Here is a 24,936-nt window from a genome sequence, read left to right as displayed (position 1 = left end):
TTATGTAAAATGTAGTGAAGCTGATCTCTGCAGTGCGACATGTCACTTGTTCATGAAAGGAAGTTGGATACAATATGAACCAAACAGCAATTCCCCCCCCCCCCCCCCCGGGGCGCATGAGTGTGTTAATGTAAAGAAAAAACAAATTCTATGGTTTCTGATACACAGACAAACTGAGCAGACAGGGATTAAATCTATAATTAGGAATAAGAGGGAGAAGCACCACCAGGAGGAACTGAAGTCCGTCCAGCTGTAAAGAGGAGGAGGGCAGAGTTTCTGGCTGCTGAACTAGCTCCCTCGTGTGGTCGAAGAGTGATGACACAGTGAGTAACAGGCCAAAGCGGGGGCAATGGTTTTGATCACTGCTCTCACTGCTTATTTTACCATGTACCAAAATCAGACACTTTTAGTACTTTGGAACAGTGGTTCCCAACCTGCGGGTCCAAAATATACTGTCTACGAGTGGAATGGGGAAAAAAAACATTGTTTCCTTCATGAGATTGTATAGACATGTGCAACCAGTGACAAAGGAACCCTGCTTTGTTTTAAGGAGAATTCAAATATGAAACCAACCCCAGTCAATACCAAAACATAATTTCCACAAGAAGGTTACTTAATTTGGGTTATTTTAAGTAAAGATGAACTTGAACCCTTACTTTAATCCCATGTGAAGAAATCAGTCCAGTCAAGCTACCGTATTTAGACGGACAGAACAAAGGGAGGCCGAGATCCTGGGACCCTGTGCTGCTGAGCGGTGTAAACCTCTGAGGCCCTGTTCCTCATTAACACAACTGGCTATAAGGGCGATGTCGTGCTTAAATCACCCCCTGTTGTTTTCTTTTGCTGCCTCGCGCCTTTACAGCCGCTAATAAGACCGAACCAGGTGATAACTTTATGGCTTTGCGCGTTCCGCAAACAATTGGAAGAGAGGCTCCCTAATCCTCGATGACTTTAGATATTGCCTCCTGGCCACTCCAATCAGTCACATCCCATCCCGTCAATCGGCCCATCTCCCTGCTGTCACCCCCTCCTTCTCTCACTGGCAGTTTTCTGATGCTGGTTAATTAACCGCACCGTCACACCCCCTCTCCCCCCCCCCCCCCCCCCCCTGTCATCAGCGTCTGTGAGGCAGAGCAGCTGGGTGACCTGCGCGACCTCTGTTAAGACTTCTAATGGCCTACTTGGATCTTTCTTAATAAGGTGGTGTGTGTTCATCCTCTTGTAGGTTAAGTGTGTGAGTGTGTGTGCGCGGGCTTTCATGCGCGTGACACCGTTGTAGATCTGCCGTGGCCTCTCTGGGCCTCACTGGCTGTTTGTGGCCTCGGGGCTGTGCGAACCAGAGCCGGTGACAGTGTGTGTGTGCTCAGCAGGGGACAGTATTTAGGCACCGGGAGCCGTGGAGGGGGATCTCTGGTTCCATAATGAGCTGTTGTGTGTTGTGGAGCTGTGAAGCAGGGGACAGAGGAGCATTGTGTGCCGCTCGACACTGCTCAGCTCAGCAAGAGGAGGCCCAACAGACCCGGGCTGGGAAGCACCACAGGGCAAACATCTTCTGGACACTCTTGTCTGTCTGTCTGTCTGCCTTTTGACAACGGCACGGTCACATTTCAACAGCAGGGATTGTGATAAAAGTGTGTATTGGCTAAGTAAAAAACAAACAACCTGGACAACAGGTTTCAAACATTAATAACGCGACTTCAAAATAACAATGATAGCAGGCGGAAAAGTGTAAAAAGTGTTCAGTACTTTAGAGCTGTAACCTTTGTGGGGTTCCCTCAAAAGACCACTTGATAATGGCTTGTACTAAATTATAAAATGCTTTTATCATAGTAATAACAACAATAAGACTTTCAAAACACTCAGTAATTTAAAAAGTAAAGGAGAGCCTTGCTTTATTATCTAGAGACCCTGTCTCATAGAGGCACCCAGTTTAGAGTATATTTAAAAAACTTTAGTTTTGCGTATTTACTAGTGGCGGAGTACCTCATTTTTGGCAGCATGGCAAAATCCACTGCTACATTTGCAATATTAATTTTAAAACTTTCTGATGTTGTTTAGAAGTGCAATAAGGTCAAGTATAACCTCAAAATATACTTATGTTGCCAAGAAAAAGTCTTGTGTGTACAACATTTTGGGGCAACAATGTCTTGTCTTTCTTTGCTTTGCCGTTGATCATCTTTTCTTCCGTCTTTGTCTCTGGCTGATGTTGTAGCAAAGAGAACAATAGACCTTTTATAACGCTATGCAAGGCGGCAATGAAACCTTTCACCTTTAATCACAACGTTTCCGTTTTTCCGTTTTTGCACAAAATGGGAGTTTTCTCTACTTTGGATTAACGCACTCTTTCCTCTTGAGAATCTGTCTGTCTGTCTCTCTGTCTCTCAATGTGTGAGTCTGAACACCTGTCTGTGTGGACAGGCCGTCGCTCCCTCTACAGGTGATACACACTCAGTTGTTATTGACACACAACAGAGAAATTAGGCTACACTTATGCATTCATGTCCGCAAGAAATCAAACCTAAGGAAGGTCACAGATCAGCATATGTCTCACTCACTACATCCCATCCATCTTTCTGTCTTGTTGCCTTTTATCTCTCTCCCTGAGCGCTGACAACAACAGAGCCTTTCATGTGGTCATCTTTTCCTTTTGGGCCCTCGGGCCTTCGCCCTCTTTCTCTTTCGTTCACACAGACTAATTAAATGTTCCAAGAAGAATTCATTATTGGGAAGTCTGCGCTACTTTCTCTCTCTCTCTCTCTCTCTCTCTCTCTCTATCTCTCTCTATCTCTCTCTCTCTTTCTCTCTAACATACGTAGAAAACATCTTAAAAACTTTATACATGAGTTATGGACCTCGATTGAAAAACGATTGAAGTTGTTTTAAAATCAAGACACAGATGCTTTGTGCTCATAAAATCCCTCCTTTAATTTATGGTTTTAGATGTCAGACAAAAACAAAGTTTGTTGCATCCGAGTTAATCCCATGTTTACAAAAATCCAAAACCTTGAGGAGAGTGAACAGTCGACAGGTGAAAATTAAATATTAACAGTGTTGCAGTCAATCACATGTTGCTTTACTTTAGTAGATTTTCTTTTCAAACCAGAAGTCTCAAACTTCTTTACAGGAAGAAAAAATTAGAAAGATATACAAAAAGCAGAAATGGTCAAATTAAAAAATTGGGTGATGATTGGGTGCACAGCCCACTATACCTTACAAAATGAGTTATAACGTTAGAGAATTAAGAGAAAGCCAAAGACAATAAAAAAAACAAAAAGATTCAGTAGATCTATAGTGCCCCAAATTAAGGCAGAAGTATTGTTGCAAAAACATAGAACTCATCCTTCAGCCACGTGAAACCTCGAGCTCCCCCCTCAGGGGAGGGCTGTTTCCATATGTCGCAGTCTTAGCGCTGTTAGCGCTCTAAGCACTGCTAGCAGCGAGCCGGCGGCTCAGTACTCTTCATGTCAAGAGCCATTGAGAGGCATAATAAATACTCTCAAACGTATATATGTATATATGTATCACCCCAATGCGTCGAATACTGCAGCTTGGTCTAAACTGTGGGGCTCTATGTGTCCCTCTCGCCTCAGTTGTGGACAGGTCAGTGGCGACGTCTCAACACACGCTTGTTGCACACATTTTTTGTGGACAACCGACAACCGACTAGTGAGTGACAAACAGCTCATGTGACCAGTGGTTCACGTGACAAAAGGCACTAATCACTCACATGACTAACTACTCAATGTCAACTTTTAGCTTGAGTACTGTGTTCGACCACTACAACCACCCTGTCACACCCGCCCAGTGGACAATCTGTTCACTGTCCATTTGCTCTGAGCATGTGATAAAAATGCATGTGTTTAATATGGAGTTATTTGGGAGTCATTGCATCGCACTAAAGAATGAACCAACTTTTCAGGAAAAAGAGTTAGTCCAAGGGTCTGCTTTTCTTTGTCCTGTATTATTGTAGACCAAATCTGTTTGGGCTTTGGACTCTCGCTCAAAGAAAACAGAGTTGAAGATGTCATCTTGGACTTGTGAGGTTTTGATGGGCATTGTTATCACCAGATGAATCAAGAACAATTTCAGTGGGTTGATCAAGCATGAGTTGGACTCTGATCTAAGTGCCAGGAGTTTACCTGGGTTCAGTAGGTTCAGTTGGTTACTCGACTGTTTACTACATTCTACATTCTAATATTTAAAAGAGAAAAATTCACACAGAGACTCTCGCAATTGAGAGGAATCTACGCAAAACGTTACAAGACTACGAGTTATTAGAACTCAGGAATACACAATCTCATATTCACAAAGCTAGATATGCCCAAAATAACAAATGTGTTATGTGAATCTGCCCGAAATGCAACATTCTCGCAATCAAGAGAAAAGACATTTCCTACGTTTGGAGGAATTTTATGTGTGACTAACAGCCGGAATATATGCATGACTAAACGGCGTGCTGGCACGTATGACTGAGGGGCAAAACCGTCATCGAATCTTGATGTGAAAGCCACCATTGTGCACTTCGCCATCATCGCCATCTTCATCATCACCATCACACCCTAAGTCTCAACATCCTCCCTGCAAGGGACCGCGTTAGAGACCCGGATGTCTATTTCTGATTTTTATGCAATTTTTTGGCTTTCTTTATTTCTCACTTCTTCATCAGCACCACAAATTGCATCCTTGTCTCTCTCGGCTCGATGTTTTGTTTTTGCTCAGTCTCTCCCTCCTTCTCGCAGTCGAGGCGAAGAGATGCGGACACAGCAGACTGAACAATAGGCCATTCATGATGCCCTGCAATGCAATGATGATCCTGCTCTGCCCTCCACCCCCCAACCCCCACCCTGCACCAGCCTCCACAGCTGCACAGGAATGTGGTCCAACAAGTTACCCGCTCCGTCGCTACCACCACCACCTCACCAGTGCTGCCGCCGTTGCAACCGAAGCCCCTCTTCTCCCAAATAAAAAAAGCCAAGCAAGGCAAGAAACTATAGAGGGGTGGGGGGTGGGGGGGGGGGGCTCTGCAGACGCAGCACAAAGAGAGGATTCATGGTCGTTCACATACACTCTCAGAGGAAGAAGAAAAAAGAGGGGCACCCATTTAAGTGTGGTGCAGCTGCACTAATTTAGTGGGTGAAAATGGGAAGAAAAAAGAAAAAGGAGTGACAGGGGTCAGATAGCAGAATCATTTTTTATTCATCCCCATGGGTGCGTGTCGCAGCATCATCATCCCTCTGCTTGAAAACACCTGCAGCCCTCAGTGTGATGTGATCTCTTCCGGGTATGATTCCATAATAAAATCATATAATAAAACTATGATTCAGAGCCACTCAACAGGTCACCAAACCTCTCATCTCGAGATGTGACCAAAGTCCCCCACACACAACGTTCCTTCTCACAAGTTCATTGTGAAGACTCAGGACGACACGCGCTCCTCGCTGACGGCTCTGGACACACAAATCCTCTCAGGTGGCCACAGCAATGTCGTCTCCCGTACCGAGGATATCTTGTGCAATCGCAGCACGGGGTTAGGCTATCAGCTGGAGGAGAGCTTCTTAATCACATGCACAGTACGATGTGAAAGTTCGGGTCAAAATATTTCAGTCACATGAGGCTGGGTATTATTGATAGTCTCATTGCAAAGTCGGAATTCCCCCCGGGAAAAAAACAACACTGACCTCAACTATTAACTATCTACTAGTTAGAGGAAACGGCCTTTATAACTTAAGTACAGTGTCTTATCGAAGCATCGCAAAAGCCCTCGTGTCCACAGACACACTCCACACCTTTGAAGTGACGGGGACGTTTTGTGATGAAAACTTGGGGCCAGGAGAAAAGGAAGGGAACGTGGTCGAGCTCCAAACCTCGCCATTTCTGACGCGCGATTTCAGATCCGTCATTGGGAACAACCGATGGCATTCATTTCAGGCCAAAAATGTGCCTATTGACATGGGAATGAATGCTTTCCACCAATTATACATCAGTTTAATGCAGAATGTGACCCAGCATGTGAATATTTGACCGCTGTGCACGCTTGTCTTATCTGACTCCCTCACACACACACACACACACACACACACACACACACACACACACACACACTCTGTGCCTTGCCTCTTTTTTTCTTCATCCGTCGTCAGATTTCAGGAATTTCCCCTGGGGGATGTTCAAGTATTAAGGCCAAAGCAAAAAAAAAAGGGCGTTTCCCTTCCGCCTCCACTCTCTTTGTCCTTCCTTCCAACCTGATCACTTCATTTTTTTCCACCTGATCCAATATTAAAAACAGGGAGCCTTGAACTCAACCCTCCACACGTGAAATAAGGAAGAAAAAAACCCCGCCCATGACTAAGGTGCACCTGAAGGCTGACTCTTTGACCCCCCCCCCCCGCCCCCCGCCTCGGCTGATCATGAGACCTCGTCCTCCCATCCTCTCCCCCATGGAGCCGCAGGAAACGGGCTTCTTGTGACCCAGTGGTCGACTCAGCCATGGCGAGGCCCATTACAGCAGTCACATGGCAGGTTAGCGTGGAGACTCATGCGACCATGTGAGCTCTATTTTCTAACAAGTTACAGCTGCCCCCGGGGGCCCAGGATGGTCTCACACAGGACGCACAAACAGTCTGCATCCCAAGCAAGCAGACCATGGGAAGTGAATCCTCTTCCAGACACCAACGAGGGGAGAGATCTTTTTTGGGGGATTTGGGTGATTGGTGGAATAGTTGTTTCAGATCTCATTCAAAGCTCATGCACAAAACACCTGTCTGAATGTCAAAATGTCTCACTCAGGCCTATGATTTTCAACTTTGCTGGAATGTGGAGGTTATCGAGGCGATAACACAAACACGATTATATACGATTATGCCTCTATATTCAATCACTGCTGAAATCATCTCAACGGGCTCAGCGAGTTAAACTGACATTCATTTGACTCATTTTGTTTAAATTCTGACATCATATGTTTCCATCAAAAACCCAAATTTTGCGGTTTTATTTAAAATGAAATGAAATGTTAGAACGGGTTTTTTTGTTGAAAAGAAAGAAAACAAAATATTCCAGAGCATGTGAGAATTAGAAACAGAGCTCAGCTGAGTTATGGCCCGATGTTTTCTTGGCTCAACAAAAGGCCTGCCGGCTAATGAGACGCCAAAAATAATTACAAAACCACAGAACGGATTTATCAAAATGAGCATCTTCAGAGATTAGTCAAGGTTCGTCTTTGCCCATGACCGAGCAAAATAAGAAGCGATCGATAAATGGACTGTACCATGATATAAAATGCAAATAAAAAAGTTGCTTTCCGTTTAATTCGTTACAAGAAATAGAAATTACCGCAAGAAATAACATTTCATTTAGAAAAATGATAACGGATTGGATTTTATAAAAAGACGGTCGACACTGTTTAATAGGCAACGCTTCTTTATCTTTGTTTAATTAAAATCGTTTTAGTAAGTGTCAGTAAAATGATTGTCATCATTAATAATACTAATGTAAAAACAAATGTGTTATGGTCCTATTTTAATGCATTTAGGGCATTGCTGTGCATTTAAGAAAAAATAACGATTTTAGGAGGTTTGCTAAGTAGTTCGTCTCAGTTCCAAAAATGTGACGTGTAGAGAAATAAATGTTCCGGATTCTAACTTTTTAATCTCGTTTTATCACAAAAGCGTTCTTTAATTTCCGACATCACCAACAAAACTAGTTCCATATAAAAACCAGTCACTGTAATTGAGAAGTAAAACATTAGGGATTTTACAATGGAGTAACCTGCGCGAGAAATAAAGCCCAATTAAGTTTACAGAAACGGTCAAATCTATTAATAATAATGTCAATGCAAAGTCACTAAACAAACAACGCCCGAGGATAGACGTTATGAATAAGTTGACGAAGATGCTCGGGTCTGAGAATGAACTTTTCTCTTTAATTTCATCTGTACTCCAGAATTATTTTTAGAGGGTTTTTTTTTCTTCAGACACGGACTCAGACTCCCCGGAGGGTCTGGGTGTGTGTTTGTGGGGGGGGGGGGGGGGCACGCTGCATTAATTAAACACTCCGTTAAACCGCAGCTTCCTTCGGCTGTCCGATCCGTCCAAACACAGCTAAAAGGCCGCAGATCGATACGCACGCTCTTAAACACGCTTCTTTGCAAATACCCCCCCCCCCCCCCCCCATCCTCCACCTCCCCCAAAACCCCTCGTCATATGGACTAGTAACGACACAAACACTGACTTCACGAGCCTCGGAAGGCCTCAGGATCCCGGTGGTGCCGGTCGGGTCGGCGGGGTGCCACCACGGAGTTGTCCCCCAAAACCAGCACCCCCCCTCTTACCCCAATACACCCCCACCCCCACTCCCCTCCCCACCATCGCACCCCGCCACCTCCCTCCTCCTCCTCCTCCTCCTCGTCCTCCTCCTCCACCAACACCAGCACCATCATCATCATCATCATCATCATCCCAAAAGCACAAGCCCCCTACCATCAGCAACCTCCGAGGCTCAGATCCAGGTGCAGCAAACGCGCAACGAGAGGCGCAAACAAAACAAAAAGCGGCAGGAAGATCCGCGCGGCCCGTCTGCTTTTTCTGTGTGCGCGACTGGTGTCTATGCTCGGACATTAGGGGAGAAAGACGCACACATCGCTCTCTGTTATCAATTTTTTCCATGTTTCACAGTACAACACTGCTTTTTGTTCCCCCATTTTTTCTCCTTCCGCATTTAGGAGGGTTAATGGATAGAGGCTTGGGCGTTTGATCACATGGCCGCTATTCACCTGAGATGGAGACAAAGAGAGCAAAGAGAGCGGAGAGAGAGGGAGAGAGAGGGAGGGAGAGAGAGAGAGAGAGAGAGAGGGAGAAGGAAAACCGAGAGGTCAGGCTCTATGTGAGAGGCAACGGACACACTGGGGGTTATTGTTGCATTCATTTGGTGTGAGTGTGTGTGTGTGTGTGTGTGTGTGTGTACGTGTGCACGTGTGTGTGCATGTGTCCGGGTGCGCATCAGATGTTGCTTAAGTCGATTCCTCTTCTTTCCATCAGGCCACGATTTAACGGTGCAAATCATGGCCTGCATGCGAACAACCTTTTCGCCACTGAAAGACTTGATTTAAAACAAACTCAATGACGTCATTTCATTTCATTTCAGTTGTTTTTGTTTTTAGAAATGTTGTATATGTTTATCTCCCACCTACATGCCTTTCAGCTTAATTACACTTAATTGCACTTTATTTATATTTTTTAAATGAATTATCTTTCATTTAATTCCACATGGTTCTTCTGCCCTCGGGTAGCCTTTAGGCCTGTTGCCCTTAACTTTAAGCTCGTGATTTGGAAAACAGCAAGCCAAAAGTGGCATATTCAAGCGTGGGATTGTTTTGCCATTTGACTTATTGGTACCATAACATTATTTCCATCTAAGCTCCAATCTTACCTGCCACTCTTATTTGGATGTGTGTGACATCACCGCAGTGGGCGTGATCGAACGTCAAAGATTGCTTTCGTCTCTTAGTACAAATCTAACTATTAAAAACAGCATTAAAAAAAACATGTTGTTACTGCTCCCTCATTTAACTGTTGGCATCTATTTTAAGTCAGTGTTTTTGGACGACTGACTTTCTCGTAATCGGTAAAAGCGCTATAATATTCACGTTTAACGATAGGATGTAAACATGTTAAATCTCCATGTATTTTCTCAATAATCTGAAAAATGTCATATGTTTGTGGGTTTTCGTTGCAATAAATTGCCAATCATATCGTTTGTAACAATAATATATATATATATATATATATATATATATATATATATATATATATATATATATATATATATATATATATTGCATTCATTAATTCTGATCCTCATTCTTGTTTGCATGCCAGACGTGAATACGTTTGTGCACGTTTATTGGTTTTACTTTTCTAAGATTGTGACATTTATAGTAGAATATAGAATATTTAATCCCACTTCAGCGAATAAAGAATATCGATACTGGAATAATTATAATAAGTGGCTTGTTTTATGAGACCATATGAGAACTAACCTCAAAAATGACCATTCTTAAATACCTCTAGCTGATTGGATTTTCATTATTTAATTTGCATCATGAAGCCCGTAACTCAAAGATTTAAGATGGAATCAAAACTAAAATGGTTAAACTTAGAGCTGAATTTAACTTTAAAGGGTTCTTTTCCCCTTCTTTTTTCAGGAACGTGACCACAGGAGGCAATAACTCTACTCATGATTGTTTACTTGTTTGATACGACGTGTCAACACGTCCAACAAAGCTGGCCTTCTCCTGCTTCTAAATGGCTGCACTGTAGAGTCATTTAAACCACTCCGATGTAAAAATCTCACCTCTTCCCTGATGGAAATGCGGCAATGACGGACAGAAGGGTATTAACAGTGCTTTCCCCCCGTCCAATCAGAGGGCGGCGGGGTAATTAAAGGGCCAATCGGAGCGCGGTGCGGTGCTCTGGAAGGGGCGGGGCCGACTGTGTCCTGGAATGCTGCCTCTTTGGGAATGTTTTCCACTTTCAATCACTTTTTTTTTCTCTCCCAGTCCCCCTCACAAGGCGCTCTTTAAGCTCCGGTGTTGCCACACAGAGCAGCCATTCATCGGCTCTACAGTCAGCCACACACACTCCTATGTCGAACCACTGGACATCTAAATTGGTAAGTTATGTAATTTTTTTTAAACATTTATATGATAAAGGAGATATTTTTAATATCAGTAAAGGCTGCGTGCCAAGTTGTATTATTTCTTTTTGGACGAGGTTTAGCGTTAATTAGACTTCGTGAAAAATGCATATTTCTGGATGCGGTTCTTTCGTCAAAATATCATTATTATTATTATCCGGCTACTATTATTGGCTAGATGTTTGCTATATAGTCCCATTTAATCCGTTAATCTTGAGTTAGGTCCCGGTGCTGGATTGATTTGTAAACTGTATTATTATTATATTTTTTTTCACATTTGGTGACTTCATTAGAACTGAATTTTAAAGTATCGGACGTGTTTTTTTGTTAGGTGTGACCGCTTTTGCCCAGACGGATTTCCAGTCGGCGGTGGAAAGAATTGGACACTTTGACGCAGCAGTATGGCTCTACCCGAGAAGAGTCAGCAATAACCTCCAGAACATCATATACAATTAAGACGAAACCAATCACGCAGAATAGTTTGGAAACGAATTTTACATAAAGTATAAAAAAAATTATTACATAAATAAAAATGTCCGGCGAGGAGCACAGCCTGTCCGAGGCGGAACTGAGTCCCGGAGGGTCAGACGACGGTCACTCCCTGTCACCGACTCAACCGGGAGCGCCGACCCGCCAGGATTCACCCCTGAACGGGCCGCCGCAGCAGCTGACCTCGCTCTGCGTCGCGGACGGCAGCGAAGAGGACGGAGGCGACGCGGTCAAGTCGGAGATAGAGGACGATCGCTTCCCGATCGGCATCAGGGAGGCGGTCAGCCAGGTGCTGGACGGGTACGACTGGACACTTGTGCCGATGCCGGTGCGCGTCAACAACGGAAACAAAGCCAAGCCCCACGTCAAGAGGCCCATGAACGCCTTTATGGTGTGGGCGCAGGCGGCGAGGAGGAAACTGGCCGACCAGTACCCCCACCTGCACAACGCGGAGCTCAGCAAGACCCTGGGCAAACTGTGGAGGTGCGTACGAGGGGTCGGTTGTGCGTCGAGGATAAGTGGGGGAATAGATGCTGAAGTCAGAAAGTGGGCAAATTCTGAACCCCAGCTGGTGGTTGTAAACAAAGAAAACATGGAAAAAGAAATGGGTATTTTTGTTGGTGTTGTTGTTGTTGTGTGCCCTTAATATAAAGAATTTAATGTGAAGCCAAATGGGGAGTTCTACCCACATCCTCTGCGCATGCAGGCGACAATATTATCATAATTTCCGTGCACGCTCTCCTATTAATTCAGATTGGCCTGCGAGACTAAAATCGCTGTTTCTACCCCCCCCCCCCTCCCCCCAGGCTGCTGAACGAGGGTGACAAGAGACCATTCATCGAGGAGGCGGAGAGGCTGAGGAAGCAGCACAAGAAGGACTACCCGGAGTACAAGTACCAGCCCCGGAGACGTAAAAACGGCAAACTGGCGACTGCTAGTGAGTCCGACAGCCAGGGGGAAGGGGAGGCCAGCCACTCCCAGTCCCACTACAAGACCCTACACCTGGAGCACAATGGCGGGGCTGGCTCTCCCCTGGGAGACCTGCACCACCACCACCATCACCACCACCATCCTGCTGGTATGGAGCATATAGACACAATCAAAATGAAAAAAGTTTATCAAAATGAAAATAAATCATGGAGACAAAACTTTGTTGTACCTGACCATGTTGTCCCTTCTCCTCCCCTCTCCTCTCCTCTCCATAGGTCAGGGTCACAGCCCACCCACGCCCCCCACCACCCCAAAGACAGAGCTCCAGTCGGGGAAGCTGTCAGATGCAAAGAGGGAGGGGGCAGCAGGAGCAGTCGGAGGATCAGCAGGGCCCAGGGGAGGCCTCGGGGTGGGAGTCGATGGGGCCTCGGGTGGCCCGTCCTCATCGGGCGCCAAACCCCACATCGACTTTGGCACCATGGACATCGGCGAGATCAGCCACGAGGTGATGTCCAACATCGAGCCGTTCGACGTGAACGAGTTCGACCAGTACCTTCCTCCGAACGGCCACCCGCAGAGCGTAGGCGGGGCCCCCACGGGCGGCTCCTCGGCCTCCTCCTACGCCTACGCCCTAGCCGCCGCTAGTGGCCACTCGGCATGGCTCTCCAAGCAGCAGCAGCCTCAAGCCTCCCCGGCCTCCTCTGATCCCTCCAAGGCGCAGATCAAGAGCGAGTCTGCCGCCGGGGGCCACTACGCCGAGGCCTCGTCCTCGCCCTCCTCAGGCGCCCATGTCACCTACACCCCGCTCAGCCTCCCTCATTACGGCTCCGCATTCCCCTCGCTGGCCTCCAGGGCTCAGTTTGAGTACGGAGAGCACCAGGCCCCCGGGGCGTACTACACCCACTCGGGCCAGGCCTCAGGGCTGTACTCAGCCTTCTCCTACATGGGCCCTACACAGAGGCCTCTGTACACTACCATAGGAGACCCCTCCAGCGTGGCCCCCTCTCATAGCCCCACGCACTGGGAGCAGCCTGTTTACACCACCCTCACGAGACCTTGAGGGAGACCGGCTGAGCAGAGGGAAATATGGGAAGTGTGCGAGTGGACCCGTGCGTCTGTGGGTGTGCAAATATGTGAGTGCGTGATTGTGTGTGTGCGTGTGAGCGCCCGTGCCATATTGATGTTATATTAGAGGTTTTTACTTTTCTGTCTTTTTTTTCCCGCTAATATAATGCAAGAAGCATCCACGGGACCAAATTAGAAATGTCAAAGAAGAAAATGAAAAGCCACCAACTCATACAATATAAAGTGTGAATCATGGGTCAACAGCCAATCACAAATGAAAATAGGCCATAACAAACGTGTGCCAACGTAAATTTTACAAGTCGGAATATACAGTAAGTTTGTGTGAAAGACGAGTGCGACACTGGGCGCATGTTGCATTGATGGGTGACTTTGATTTGACCCAGAAACGACGGGTTTAGATGGACATAATCAGAATTTATTAACCAAACTAAAGCAGATGTTTTTTTCTATGTTGATGTTATTGTGTTATTTTATATGAGTAGTAAGTTTATTGTCGTTGTTGATATTTTAGGGTGTAACGTTGTTGTGACTGATTTGATAATTACACTAATACATCTTCACCACTGCTTTGGGAAAAGCATGTTTTTGTTTTCTTGTGGCCAGAAAAGGATAGATGCAACCTTTTTCTATGTACATAGCACACTCTGTGTTTCTATCCTTTTATTGCATTGACTTCACTGAACTGAACAATTAAGCATTTAAGGGGAAAAATAGGAAAAAGAGAGGGAAAGAGATGTATTTCTGCTTAACGCTCAGTCTTGGACACTTACCTCAACTCTGTTTATTTTGTGCCAATAGCAAAGGAGATCTGCGACACTGGATACCTGTGCTAATAATGCAGAGGGTGCTCAAAGTCTCAGAACAGTGCTTCCGTATTCTTCCGTATTGCTTTCTTCTGCTTTTTAAGTACATTTATGCTGATTTACATCAGATTTGTCCAATAATTAAGTTAAAATCTATAAGTGCAAAGCCTCCACCAAATCTTTTCAAATAATTGGGCGGCTTTGGGTCCTACTTAAGGATTAGAATCACATGTACGAGCGCTCTGCGCTGCATGTAGGCCAAAAGCATGTTTTCATCTTGACACTTTTTTTTCATTTCCCCATTTTGAGCCCAAACAGCCTTCTTCCTCTTCAGCAATGTGAATACTGGTCATTACCACAGGCTTCACCTCTGTACGTGACGCATCATTTTCATCATTCTATACTGACTGTCTTACCATGTAGTTATTATTTTTCATGTCAGTAATAATGGGTTGTGTGTCACCCCATTTGCTTCTTCCATTTTGTATAATTCTGGATAGTTTTGTAAAGTGTTTGCTATACATTCACTTGAGTATTTTTGCTTCCATACGAGAAAAGCAATGTTGAGATTTTATTGCTGTCATCTATTAAATCAATTTATTTATAAAAAAAATACATATCCTGTGTCAGAGTGTTATTTCAGTGGTTTGGAGGTAACACATGGAGCAGTGAGCAAGTGAGCGGTGAAAAGAAAAAATAATTAACAGCACGCAGCTGACGTGTGAACTGTAATAACAACACAATCACTGCCCCACCAACCTAAGTTGTTTAGTGTGTTTGTGTGTGCGGGAGGCTAAAATTGACTACTAATTCCCCACATTTAATCGGCTGGGGACTGCGTGTTACTGAGAAACACAAAGAGAGCCATTCACCGAGGGAGAGGGACAGAAAGAGAGAGAGAAGGGGTGGGGAGCCAGAGGCAAGGCCAATTTCAGCTCAGAAAACCAGCGTACACTTGGACTTTTGTACATGGCTTCCCTTTCACTCGGCCCTCTCCTCTCCACCTGAGGCTGCCTTCCTGCCTCCACACTCAGCTACTGTTCAACCACATTCAGCAGGCATCCAAAAATCTCAATGTTCACTGTAGTGGGCGGGATTGTGGAAGAAGAAGAAGATGTTAAACTAAGTTGGTGATGGACGACGTGGTAGTTTGTTCTTTTTACACATTTAAAGGTTTTAACCCTGGGTAGAATGCATCATTAGAAGTTTTCTGTGGTGCATAATGCAATACAGACGCACAGATTTATATATATATATATATATGAATACATTAATATTTGCGGTCTTTTAACTAAGACCATTTTGCCACATTTTAGTTATTTGACAGCTGTTGTTGGCTGCAGATTGCAATTTCATTTAAAAAATAATCATTTTCAAAATATGATACAATGAGCTTCCAGGAGCTGGAACATCAGCATGCTTCTTATCTAATAATACACCATTAAAGGCAATCTAATCATATAGTATACATTGATAGTTTATCAATAGTTTGACTTTCAGTAAATCTAACTAATTACACGTACCAGCTGGGGGCGGTAAAGACCACTGCATCTGAGCTGTGGGAGAACAAGTTAGAAAGAAAATATCTTAACTTTGGCAGAAAATGTGTATACAACATGTATATATATATATATATATTTAAATTAATGTAATGTATTATTTTTTTGTTGTAAACTTAATCCTATAAACCGTGTGCTATATACTCTGCTACGAAACGATTGTTTCGTAGACAAATGCAAAGAAGAAGAAGACAGAAAAATAACAGCAGAAGAAGAAACACGTGACGTCATTCCAGAGGCGCCAACTCCGCAAGAGACAAAACACAACATAACACGGAGTTGTGAGCAGTGTTTTCACCGTCTAGGTACGAATTAGTTTTGTTCGAAGATAACGGGTTTACGCCACATTAAGAGTTTCTTGTGATAGTCTCAATTATTTGTTTTGACAGAAAGCACCTGTGTATTCTGGTTAAGGTCAGTTAGCAGTCAGATAACGTTTGCAACATAACGTTAATTAATACCGTAGCGGAGCAAAAGTTAGCTGACACTTTAGCTCATGTGCGCTCACTTATTCGTGTAACGTGGGCTGTCGTGACAGGTCTGCAGGAGACCGAGTTGTACATCGAGTACAACTTCAACGTGATGAGCGGAACATCTCTAAGTCGTGTCCTCTCTCTCAGCCTGCTAGAATGGACCTCAGCCCCTTTGAGACGGACAACTCGGTCAGCTGCAGACTGACCTCCGAGATCCCGGATGTGTGCCGGACTGAGGACTGCTGTTTGGGCATTGACGAGGCAGGAAGGGGCCCTGTGCTGGGTATGCTAGTCTGCTAACCCTTCTGTCCTTTATCCCTCCAGTGCTTCACTAAGACGGCATCCCTAACATCCTTTGTTATGCTATAATTAGTGATTTGGTATTCTGTCTTCCACGGGTTGAATGCATTGCTCATTTGTTACGCCCGCCCTGCATTGTGCAATGTGGGCACGCTAAACAGTGATTATGTTTTGCGATCCAGGCCCCATGGTGTATGGAATATGTTTCTGTCCGGTGTCCAAAAAGCAGGAGCTGAAAGAATCGAAAGTGGCAGGTAATCCTTTTGGCCCGTTTTGCTACGAATGGGAAGGACTCGGCTGTTCTTTGCGTCATGCTTTAGAGCTCATCCTCACTGCTGTAATACATTTGTCATGCCTTGTGACACTCAGATTCAAAGACTCTAACAGAGGCAGAAAGAGAGAATCTCTTTCAAAAACTGGATGAAGCCAAAAGTTACGTCGGCTGGGCTCTTCAGATTCTCTCACCAAACACCATCTCCACCAGCATGTTGCAGAGGTGTGTGACACATGCAGTACACTACACACTGAGAACTGTTCTCCTTTTCATAAGCTCCACAAGCGGAGTTGTACATACACACCCTGACGAGATGTCTGCTTGTGTTAGGACAAAATACAACCTGAACGCCCTTTCACATGACACAGCTATTGGTCTGGTCCAGTATGCCTTGGACAGTGGAGTACAGCTCAAAGAGGTATGGAAATGTTTTGGAATACAAAGGTGGACACCTCTCAATCGTTTGTTGTGCTGACCCAGGGAACTTTGTAAAAATATGTTTTTATTTCCATTCATTTGTCGCCTTTCTTTGCTCTCTCCCGTCTCACTTGGCTTGTCCTCGATCACCTCCGTGTTTTTCTGCAGGTATTTGTGGACACAGTCGGCCCAGCGGAGAAGTACGAGGAGAAGCTCTCCAAGCTCTTCCCAGGTATCGATGTGACCGTGAGGCCAAAGGCCGACTCCCTCTTTCCCATCGTCAGTGCCGCTAGTATATGTGCAAAGGTTGGTGCCCAACCGCCATCTGTATCTCAATTCCCAGTACTTAAGGCTGCTTGCACTAATCTCCATGTTACCTCAGCAGTCTTTGTTTAGAATTCTTTAGCTAATGGCTTTGTTCAAAATCATTCAATAGCTTTCTGTTTTTCAGGTGGCCAGGGATCGCATTGTAAAGGGCTGGGCATTCACTGAGGACCTGGGAGAGGTGGATACGGACTACGGCTCCGGATACCCTAATGGTAACAGAAATACTGCCTATAATCTGAATTTGGGGTAAATTAAACAGATGTATTCTTTAAAAAAAAAATTGATTTCACTGAGTAACCTAAAGGAGACTTAAACGATTATTGATGCATGTAGATAAACAGATCCTCCCCCTCTTTTGTGTTTTCAGATCCCAAGACTAAAGCGTGGTTGCTGAAGTACCTAGACCCTGTGTTCGGTTACCCTCAGTTTGTTCGATTTAGCTGGAGCACTGCCCAAACCCTGATGGACAGCAAGGGGGTGACGGTCCATTGGTAAAGAGCCTTCGAACTTGATTTTGACCAACGTCCTCAGTTTTATTTGGGGAGTTAAAGACCACCATTGAAACCCCCCTTTAAAACGTATTTGTTATCTGACTCGGCTGAACAAAAATCATGTTCATGAAGCATTAACATTGTTTCCAGCTTTTAAACAAGTCCATAGAAGCAAAAAACAACTTTATGGTTGTTATTTTTTTTTATTACTTTTGTGTTTGAATGAGAAAACCACTTCCTGGTAGATTTCCTGGCCATGCTTAATGTGTGTGCAAATCCTTTTGACTTAATGAGACAAGAGCTAACCGCAGTGTAAAAATCAGTTTTGTTTTATCCAATGTGTCCTCAGGGAGGACGATGACGAGGACGGGGAGAAGTCGGCCCAGCGACAGAACAACAAGTCCATGTTGGCCTACTTCAGTGCATCGGGTGGAGGTAACGACCAAAAACAGACCCACCAGACGCACCGCTTCTTCACCGAGCGCAGGCTGAAGAGCCTCGACACGCTCTGAAGACAAAACAATAGTGGACATGCGGGAGTGTGATGAAACATTCTGGACATTTTTGGTTTCTGTCACCATTGCAGATGTTTATTGGTTCTGTTTGTGCATTTTTTTTTCAAACTATATAAAAATCTTTTTTGGTAAGAGCGCTGGTCTTAAAGTTCTAAACAATACATATAAACAAAAAGGCATTGCTGTGGAAGGAGTTTCAATCCTCAATGCTAATACTGCCCTCTAGTGGCGTCAAGATGAAACACCAGGATTCGAAAAGGCTCTTACACACCCAGGACAGCTTGTTTTACTGACACTGACATAGTAGTTCATTAATACTGCATATGGATCACAGCTTATATTGTATGTGTAACATCAAAAACAAAGAATACAAACATGCATTACTTCCTTACTTACATTTTTATACAGTTTCTGTCATTTAACAAAAAGAACAAGAGCTTTCTACCATTTTGTGTTCACCAGAGATGTGGTTGTATGTTTCATGGTAATGGAGCAATTCGGCATTTAAAAAAACAAAAGCTTTAGAAAATGACTAAAGAGATCGTAGTCGACTATAGCCCAAAACCACTCATCAGTCAAAGTTTACTGCTAAGCACCAAAACAATTGAGTTATGTTTTTCTAACATAGCCCTTCCCGGACTTAGATAAGTAGTTTAGGGAATTCTTGCTTTAGTGTTAAAGTGGACATTCTGTCTCAACACAATAGACAGAACTTTCAGGAAAATATCTCATTTTGAAGAGCAGTCTCTGAACTGCCGGCAGCCGACATCTTTAAGATCTTATTTTCTATTCTTTACAGCGTTCCTTCTTAGCCGTTGAGCCTTAACACTACAAGTATGTGCTAAAAAGGAGGATGGTGGTATTACTGCATGTTCTTCCGCTGTTCAAATACTGCAGAATGGTCTGATGACCCAAGTCTCCTCAGGAACGTCTCCCGTTGTCATCCTCGTCCTGACTCGCGTCCTCTGAGAGCTGCGTTCTCTTATGACTCCTGATCACGCGGGACAATCCACGCATGACATTTCCCGTGCAGCAGCAGCAGCAGCAGCCGCCGCTAGTTCTTGTCGAGTTTGTGCCGGGACTCCTGGATCCTCTTCCCACAGTTCATCGCCAGAGTGGAGACCGCGAATGAGGACAGGATCACGATGGAGCTGCCCACGAAACGAGACGACGCTCCTCTGAAGTTCTTTGTCCTCAGGACCCTCCTGTGGAAATTCTCTCTGCCGAAGGCTGCGGTGGCCATCGCTGTCTGGACGGCGGGCTCCATGGTTACGGTGGCTGGAGGCGCCTCGTCAGATGCTGCGTCTGCTTCGCTCAGCGGGAGGTGTCTGGATCTTCGCTTCCTAACCAACACGTAAAAGGGCTTGATCCTGGGTGTTCTTTGCGATTCCTTCCCTGATCCCTTCCTCCTTGTGTTTATAACCTCCCGGAGGCCCTCCTCTAATCCTTCTTAGCAGCCCGGTCTACGTACGTCAACAGGATTAAAAGTAGTTGGCTCAGTTCTGCAATGGATCAAGTGGACAATCCAAGTCTGATCACCCTCGCCAGTCTCTCGTGGTTGACCAATGGAGTCTTCTGGGACTGAAAATAGTTTTAAAATGATTTCATTTATTATATATTCATATGTGAAGGGGTTATTGCCGCCCTTAATAATTATTGAATGAACTGGGATTAACCAAATGTTTTTGAAAGCAGAGTTAAAATTGTCAGACAAAGTGAATGAGGCTGAAAGATCTCAAGAAGTACTGCCTCAATGACCTTAAGGTCAGAGGTCATGACTCAATCGTTTCAAAGTGGCCATGCAAACATGGACCTGCATAGAGAGAGTTCCATATATATATATATTAAACACAGCTGAAAGACGCTCTTTGCTCCCTGTTTTGTTTACTTCAAAATGTCTCTCAAAGTAAGTGTTTACACGAGCTTCTTTCCTAAAGAGAAAGCTCGGTCTTGGCAGACAATAACAGCCACGTGCACAGGACGTGGTGCTGATTGGAACCGGCTTTGTAGTTTTCCGTTGATTATGGACTGTAACTGACACCAGAAGAGCTGCCAGATGAGTCGCTCTAGACCAATGTCCTGTTCCTTCTCCAAGATGAGATTAGAGTGCAGAGCTGTTGAGAGGATCAATCGAAGGTCCTGAGAACATCTGATTACGGTACAGTAATTGAAAAGAGTCAAAAAGAAAATTCAATCTTCTTATTTAAAATGTGTCAAGTTTATCATTTTGATTTTCAAAAGTTCATATGATGTATCTCATTCTGTTATTCTCAACGAGGGGGTCTGGGGAATAATTATGAATTAACTGATGCCATATCATTAAAATGATTGTAAATAGAGATATTAGGACCTTTTGTGCCAACAAAACAAATGCATTGTATCCATTACGCTCAGGGGTTTTAGCTTTGGGTCAATGGAAACAGATTTGATCCACACACAGCAATGCGTTTACAATTTTCAAATGAGGCACATATTTATAGTCAGATTTTGATTAGTGAGTTTAAATATATTCTTCTATCAGAACTGTTACCAGTCTTGCAGTGTTTCATTTTCACAAACCTTTTAAGATCAGCTACTTAAATCGTAGGCTATGACTGCTGTCAAAGGTAACATTTAAAATACTGCAAGTGTCACACACCTCTGCATACTTTGACTTTAGAGGAAAAGTTAGTAGTATTTCAATCCAATGGGTACTGCATTTTATTAACCTGAAAGATGTATTATTTATTCATTGCACTATGGATCATGATGTTGGCCTTTAAAGCTCCAGCTTGAGCAAACATAAAGTTCATTTAACAAAATGGGATGATGATGTCTTGGACTTGAAGAAAACATTTGAATGCAAGACCTGTACTATGCGGTATGAATGTTTTTACTACTAAGTTATTCATTTTATTTTAGAAACATTGTGTACTTCTACTCGAGCCACTGCTGATCCCAGGCAGAGAAATGGGGAAAAGTACAGCAAGATATTGCCTGAAGACCTTAAACCATCTTAAATAACGCAGAGAAAGGTCAGAAACCTCATTGCCTCAACCTCAAATGCTACAAGTCATTTTCCTAATCTTTAGCATTCTTTCGTTTGTTGAAACCAATAAATCATTCAGTTAGTCCGTGTTGGAAAAAGCTGTGTGTAAACTTCGAAGACACAAGAAACATTTCCATCCATCCACTGGAAAAAAAGGGGTCATTTTCAGCACCACAGACAGCTCCTCGCTGTGAATCGTGTCACATGGGTCGGCAGCTCTCTAATCCCAGAGGCCGTTGCAGACGGTCTGAAGTTCATCTTCATGGCGTCTCTTTAATTGGGTTTATTGGATCACGCCGGCTCTTTTCCACTCTTGCCAAGGAAAGCTATCATGAATGAATCCGTGGCGGGAATTCACAAGGACAAGAAATCATGAATACATATAAGTGGAACATTGAGGTTAGGTGCTCTGATATAACCACGGGTTTTCTATTCTTTAACTTGTGTGTACATATAAACAAAAGGGTGGAAATACACAAGCCCTGCCGACGATTGGGTGATAGTGACAGTTCCGTCTTAGGTTATTATGGATATCGGGACTATTACGTGGCCGTGGAGGCAGGATTCTGGATAGCACCGGAGATACGACTGGAGAAAAAAAAAGTGTCCTCTTAATCAATAGGTTTGTGTTGGTCAGTATGGGGTCAGTGGTTGAGGAGGTCCTGCTGCTCGCCAGCTCGTGAACATGTGCCGCCTGTAGTCACCTGATGCAACACGTGAGACCGATCTCACGTGGCTACAACACCTGATCGGGGCAGAAGACTCCTTGTGTCTCCTCACCTGAGCTTGGGGATTTCCTGCAGATTCAATTATCTCCACCGAGCTCCCGGCTCAGTCAACATGTGGCGGCTCGCGTTCATTGAAATAGCAGATGCTCTCCACATGGTGTCCCTATTGCCTCGAAATGAAAACAGTGATGGTTTACTGTATCACATATTTTCAGCCTTACTGCCGGTTGGTGCTTGTATTTACTGCTTTCCTTTATATTAGTATACAGCCATTCTGTATATACTTTCCAATATTTAAAGATTGTGTGTTGGCCATGGACCAGAGCGATGCAAAATGCACTAAAAGTTCCCCTTAATGTGACAAACATTTCAACATCCAACAGCAGAGGATATGACCTAAAACTACTCATATAAAGCATAGTGGCTTGACTTAGTGGGAGAAATGTGCATTGCTTTGATGACATTTTGCACATTCAGTCTTCTGGCCGCACACATCTGTAATCTGAAGACACGCCCAGTTCAGGTTTAAAAAAATACTCATTTTGGTATTTTGCTGAAAACTATATGAGACAATAAATTCAATGAGTGATATTTTCGTCCGAGAAGATATAAAAAGTGAAGATATAAAAAGAATGAATTGCAAACAGGAGCTTTGTGAACGAGGCTGAAACGCTCGCTGGAAAAAAACTGTTCCCCTCAAGTTGACCTTTATGACCTCATGATGGCGCCAGATGAAAGGAATCAGGGATTTAAAGGGAATAAGTGATTCTTCCTCTTTAAATGTCATCCTGCTGGTGGATTCAAAAGAAGTATGGACTGACTGTCAGATTTGCTTGATATCTCTCATTCTCATGTATGTTTAACACAGGTTGTGAGAAGCACACGGAAGACTAAGAAAAACAGGAATCCACAATATGTATTCTGACTCCCCCTTGATCAAATGGTCAATGTGACTCGCAACTCAAACCGTTACCTTAAATGTACCAATAGCAACCCAGTAGCAACATATGACTAGCATGATGGCTAGCCTGGTTAGCATTTAATAATCACGAATAATCACAAAGTAGCTACATAAAAATAAAAACTGCTCCAAAAAGGGAATTTGAGGAGAAGATAGTGGTCGATATTTGCCTGGTCACAGATCCGACATAAATTACAGTTGTAACTGTCCGTTAAACTATAGAGAAATAATGTTCAATCCGGACCAACTGCTGGTGTCCCTCCAGAACTGAGCCACACACGTTCTGCTCTTAACTTTCACAAAGATCAAAGCCTTGTGGTCGGCTCGGGCTGGAAAACCCTGCGATGACTCACGTAACACACGTCACATCCCAACCTTTCTGATTAAAAGCTTTTTGATGTTTAATATATACAGTATATTATACATGCCAGCGGGAAATGGCTTTCTATCTTCACACGAGGCCCGAAAGCCACTTAACCAATCAGACCGCACATACATTATCTCTTCCTCTCCATGTCCTACTCCTCTTCCCTTCGTCTTCAAAAGGGTTATGTACGTATGAAGAGCCCACCCCACCCCACCCCCCGCCCCAGAGATCCTACAGTGTTTTATTTAGAGGAGCTCCTCTTTCCCAGACCAGGCTTTTAGCACAGCTGTAGTCTGTGACCCACTTCTGCACAGACGACGCAGACATCCAGGAGTAGGTGTTTTAAGGAGATTTCGCTGGATAACGAGAGTCGATGAATGAATGAATGAAAAAGGGAAGCCACTGGGAAAATAAAAGGATGATGAAGGGGGGGGGGTTTAGGGAATTGAATGGGAGTGTGAATTATCCAACCTTTGAACATAGGGAAGTTGTCCACTCGCACACGATTGCCTAATTAGAGAAGCGTTGTTTCTTGTACTGCATAGACCTTATTACAGCAGACATTTTGACATCTCACAGCCAGGACAGTTGTGATTTCCGGGTCTTGGTATTGTGCAGGCACTCAGCGGCACTCAGTCGCCATTAATATTAATTCCAGCGTGCTTCACCTGCTCCTGCAAGTCAAGGGGTTTGTGGAGAGTGAACCAGGGCTACTAATTTGTACTGAATGTGACGCGGTTGTGTTGGATCACTGAAATATGTACGCAGGAGGGTACATCATCATCAAGTGGGTCGATTAAAACCCGCTGATGGAAAACAGTGGGAAATTTGGGAATTTCAACAGCAACATTAACAAACTAAGAGATTTAAAGAAGGCCAAATCACCTCCGCTCAATTTGAAGGAGCTTCCACTGAACCCAGAAAACCAGGAAGCCGCTTTGCATTGACTATCTTCATACAATCATTTTGTGAAGATTTATGGTTTACGTGAGGCCGAATGAGATGGACTCATTATTGGGGGCGATTTTCAGGCGCGCTTTGGGGGGGGGGGGGGAGTCCTAGGAAACGTGGCACATCTGAATTAGCCGATGCAGTCTGCAGCCTTAAGGACGACGTAATGCGTCCGAGTTGTTTCTTCTCCACCCATGAATTTGTCTCCATGGGTTGCTCATAACATCAGCACACTATTCTGATAGGGAGGAAATGATTGGTATTTAATTAGTCCACTGGTTGGAGTGACAGATAATGTTCTGATGCTTCTAACAAGTGTAATGGCTAATTTGCAAACCTACCCAACACACACACACACACAAACACACACACACAGGGAGAGCAGATGTGACTGAAGGGGGAGGGGGGCGCTTTCATGCTATGAAGCGATGTGAGCTGACGTGGCTCTTGTGAAGACGGGGCTCACCGGGACAGGAAATGGGATCGTACAGGCGTCAGCCACGTCCCAGAATCCCAGGCCTGCCAAGCTTTTTGGCTGCAGAGAGCTG

The 24,936-nt window shown here is 44.3% G+C and overlaps 2 protein-coding genes across 4 annotated transcripts; both read left to right on the top strand.

The window, feature by feature from the left end:
• Positions 1 to 10,535: 10,535 nt before the first annotated feature.
• LOC119218177 (transcription factor Sox-10-like) lies at positions 10,536 to 14,614 on the top strand. The gene is made up of 4 exons (XM_037472392.2): positions 10,536 to 10,665; positions 11,021 to 11,661; positions 11,985 to 12,256; positions 12,384 to 14,614. Exons 2-4 carry the CDS (start codon positions 11,222 to 11,224, stop codon positions 13,166 to 13,168), a joined length of 1,497 nt encoding a protein of 498 aa, XP_037328289.2. The 5' UTR covers positions 10,536 to 10,665; positions 11,021 to 11,221; the 3' UTR covers positions 13,169 to 14,614.
• Positions 14,615 to 15,731: 1,117 nt separating this feature from the next.
• Positions 15,732 to 18,668, top strand: rnaseh2a (ribonuclease H2, subunit A). 3 transcript variants are annotated; one of them, XM_037473126.2, is made up of 9 exons: positions 15,732 to 15,861; positions 16,177 to 16,312; positions 16,512 to 16,583; positions 16,699 to 16,825; positions 16,934 to 17,021; positions 17,189 to 17,326; positions 17,472 to 17,559; positions 17,715 to 17,838; positions 18,188 to 18,668. In XM_037473126.2, exons 2-9 carry the CDS (start codon positions 16,186 to 16,188, stop codon positions 18,348 to 18,350), a joined length of 927 nt encoding a protein of 308 aa, XP_037329023.1. In that variant the 5' UTR covers positions 15,732 to 15,861; positions 16,177 to 16,185; the 3' UTR covers positions 18,351 to 18,668. The 3 variants fall into 3 exon arrangements, with proteins under 3 accessions (XP_037329023.1, XP_037329024.1, XP_037329025.1); XM_037473127.2 differs by having other exon boundaries at positions 15,742 to 15,861; positions 16,095 to 16,312; XM_037473128.2 differs by lacking the exon at positions 15,732 to 15,861 and adding an exon at positions 15,889 to 15,970 and having other exon boundaries at positions 16,095 to 16,312.
• The last annotated feature ends 6,268 nt before the right edge of the window (positions 18,669 to 24,936 follow it).

The sequence above is a fragment of the Pungitius pungitius genome, chromosome 9 (assembly GCF_949316345.1).
Source record: "Pungitius pungitius chromosome 9, fPunPun2.1, whole genome shotgun sequence".
NCBI lineage: Eukaryota > Metazoa > Chordata > Actinopteri > Perciformes > Gasterosteidae > Pungitius > Pungitius pungitius.
The sequence above is the reverse complement of the archived record's forward strand: the minus strand, read 5'-3'. Positions and strand labels throughout refer to the sequence as shown.

Bases quoted from the DNA above. Each gene is read 5' to 3' on its own strand.
- LOC119218177 (XM_037472392.2), top strand. From the start codon at position 11,222: ATGTCCGGCGAGGAGCACAGCCTGTCCGAGGCGGAACTGAGTCCCGGA. The intron at 11,662-11,984 runs GTGCGTACGAGG...CCCTCCCCCCAG, and splicing joins ACCCTGGGCAAACTGTGGAG to GCTGCTGAACGAGGGTGACA. The intron at 12,257-12,383 runs GTATGGAGCATA...TCCTCTCCATAG, and splicing joins TCACCACCACCATCCTGCTG to GTCAGGGTCACAGCCCACCC.
- rnaseh2a (XM_037473126.2), top strand. From the start codon at position 16,186: ATGGACCTCAGCCCCTTTGAGACGGACAACTCGGTCAGCTGCAGACTG. The intron at 16,584-16,698 runs GTAATCCTTTTG...TGTGACACTCAG, and splicing joins GAAAGAATCGAAAGTGGCAG to ATTCAAAGACTCTAACAGAG. The intron at 16,826-16,933 runs GTGTGTGACACA...TGCTTGTGTTAG, and splicing joins TCCACCAGCATGTTGCAGAG to GACAAAATACAACCTGAACG.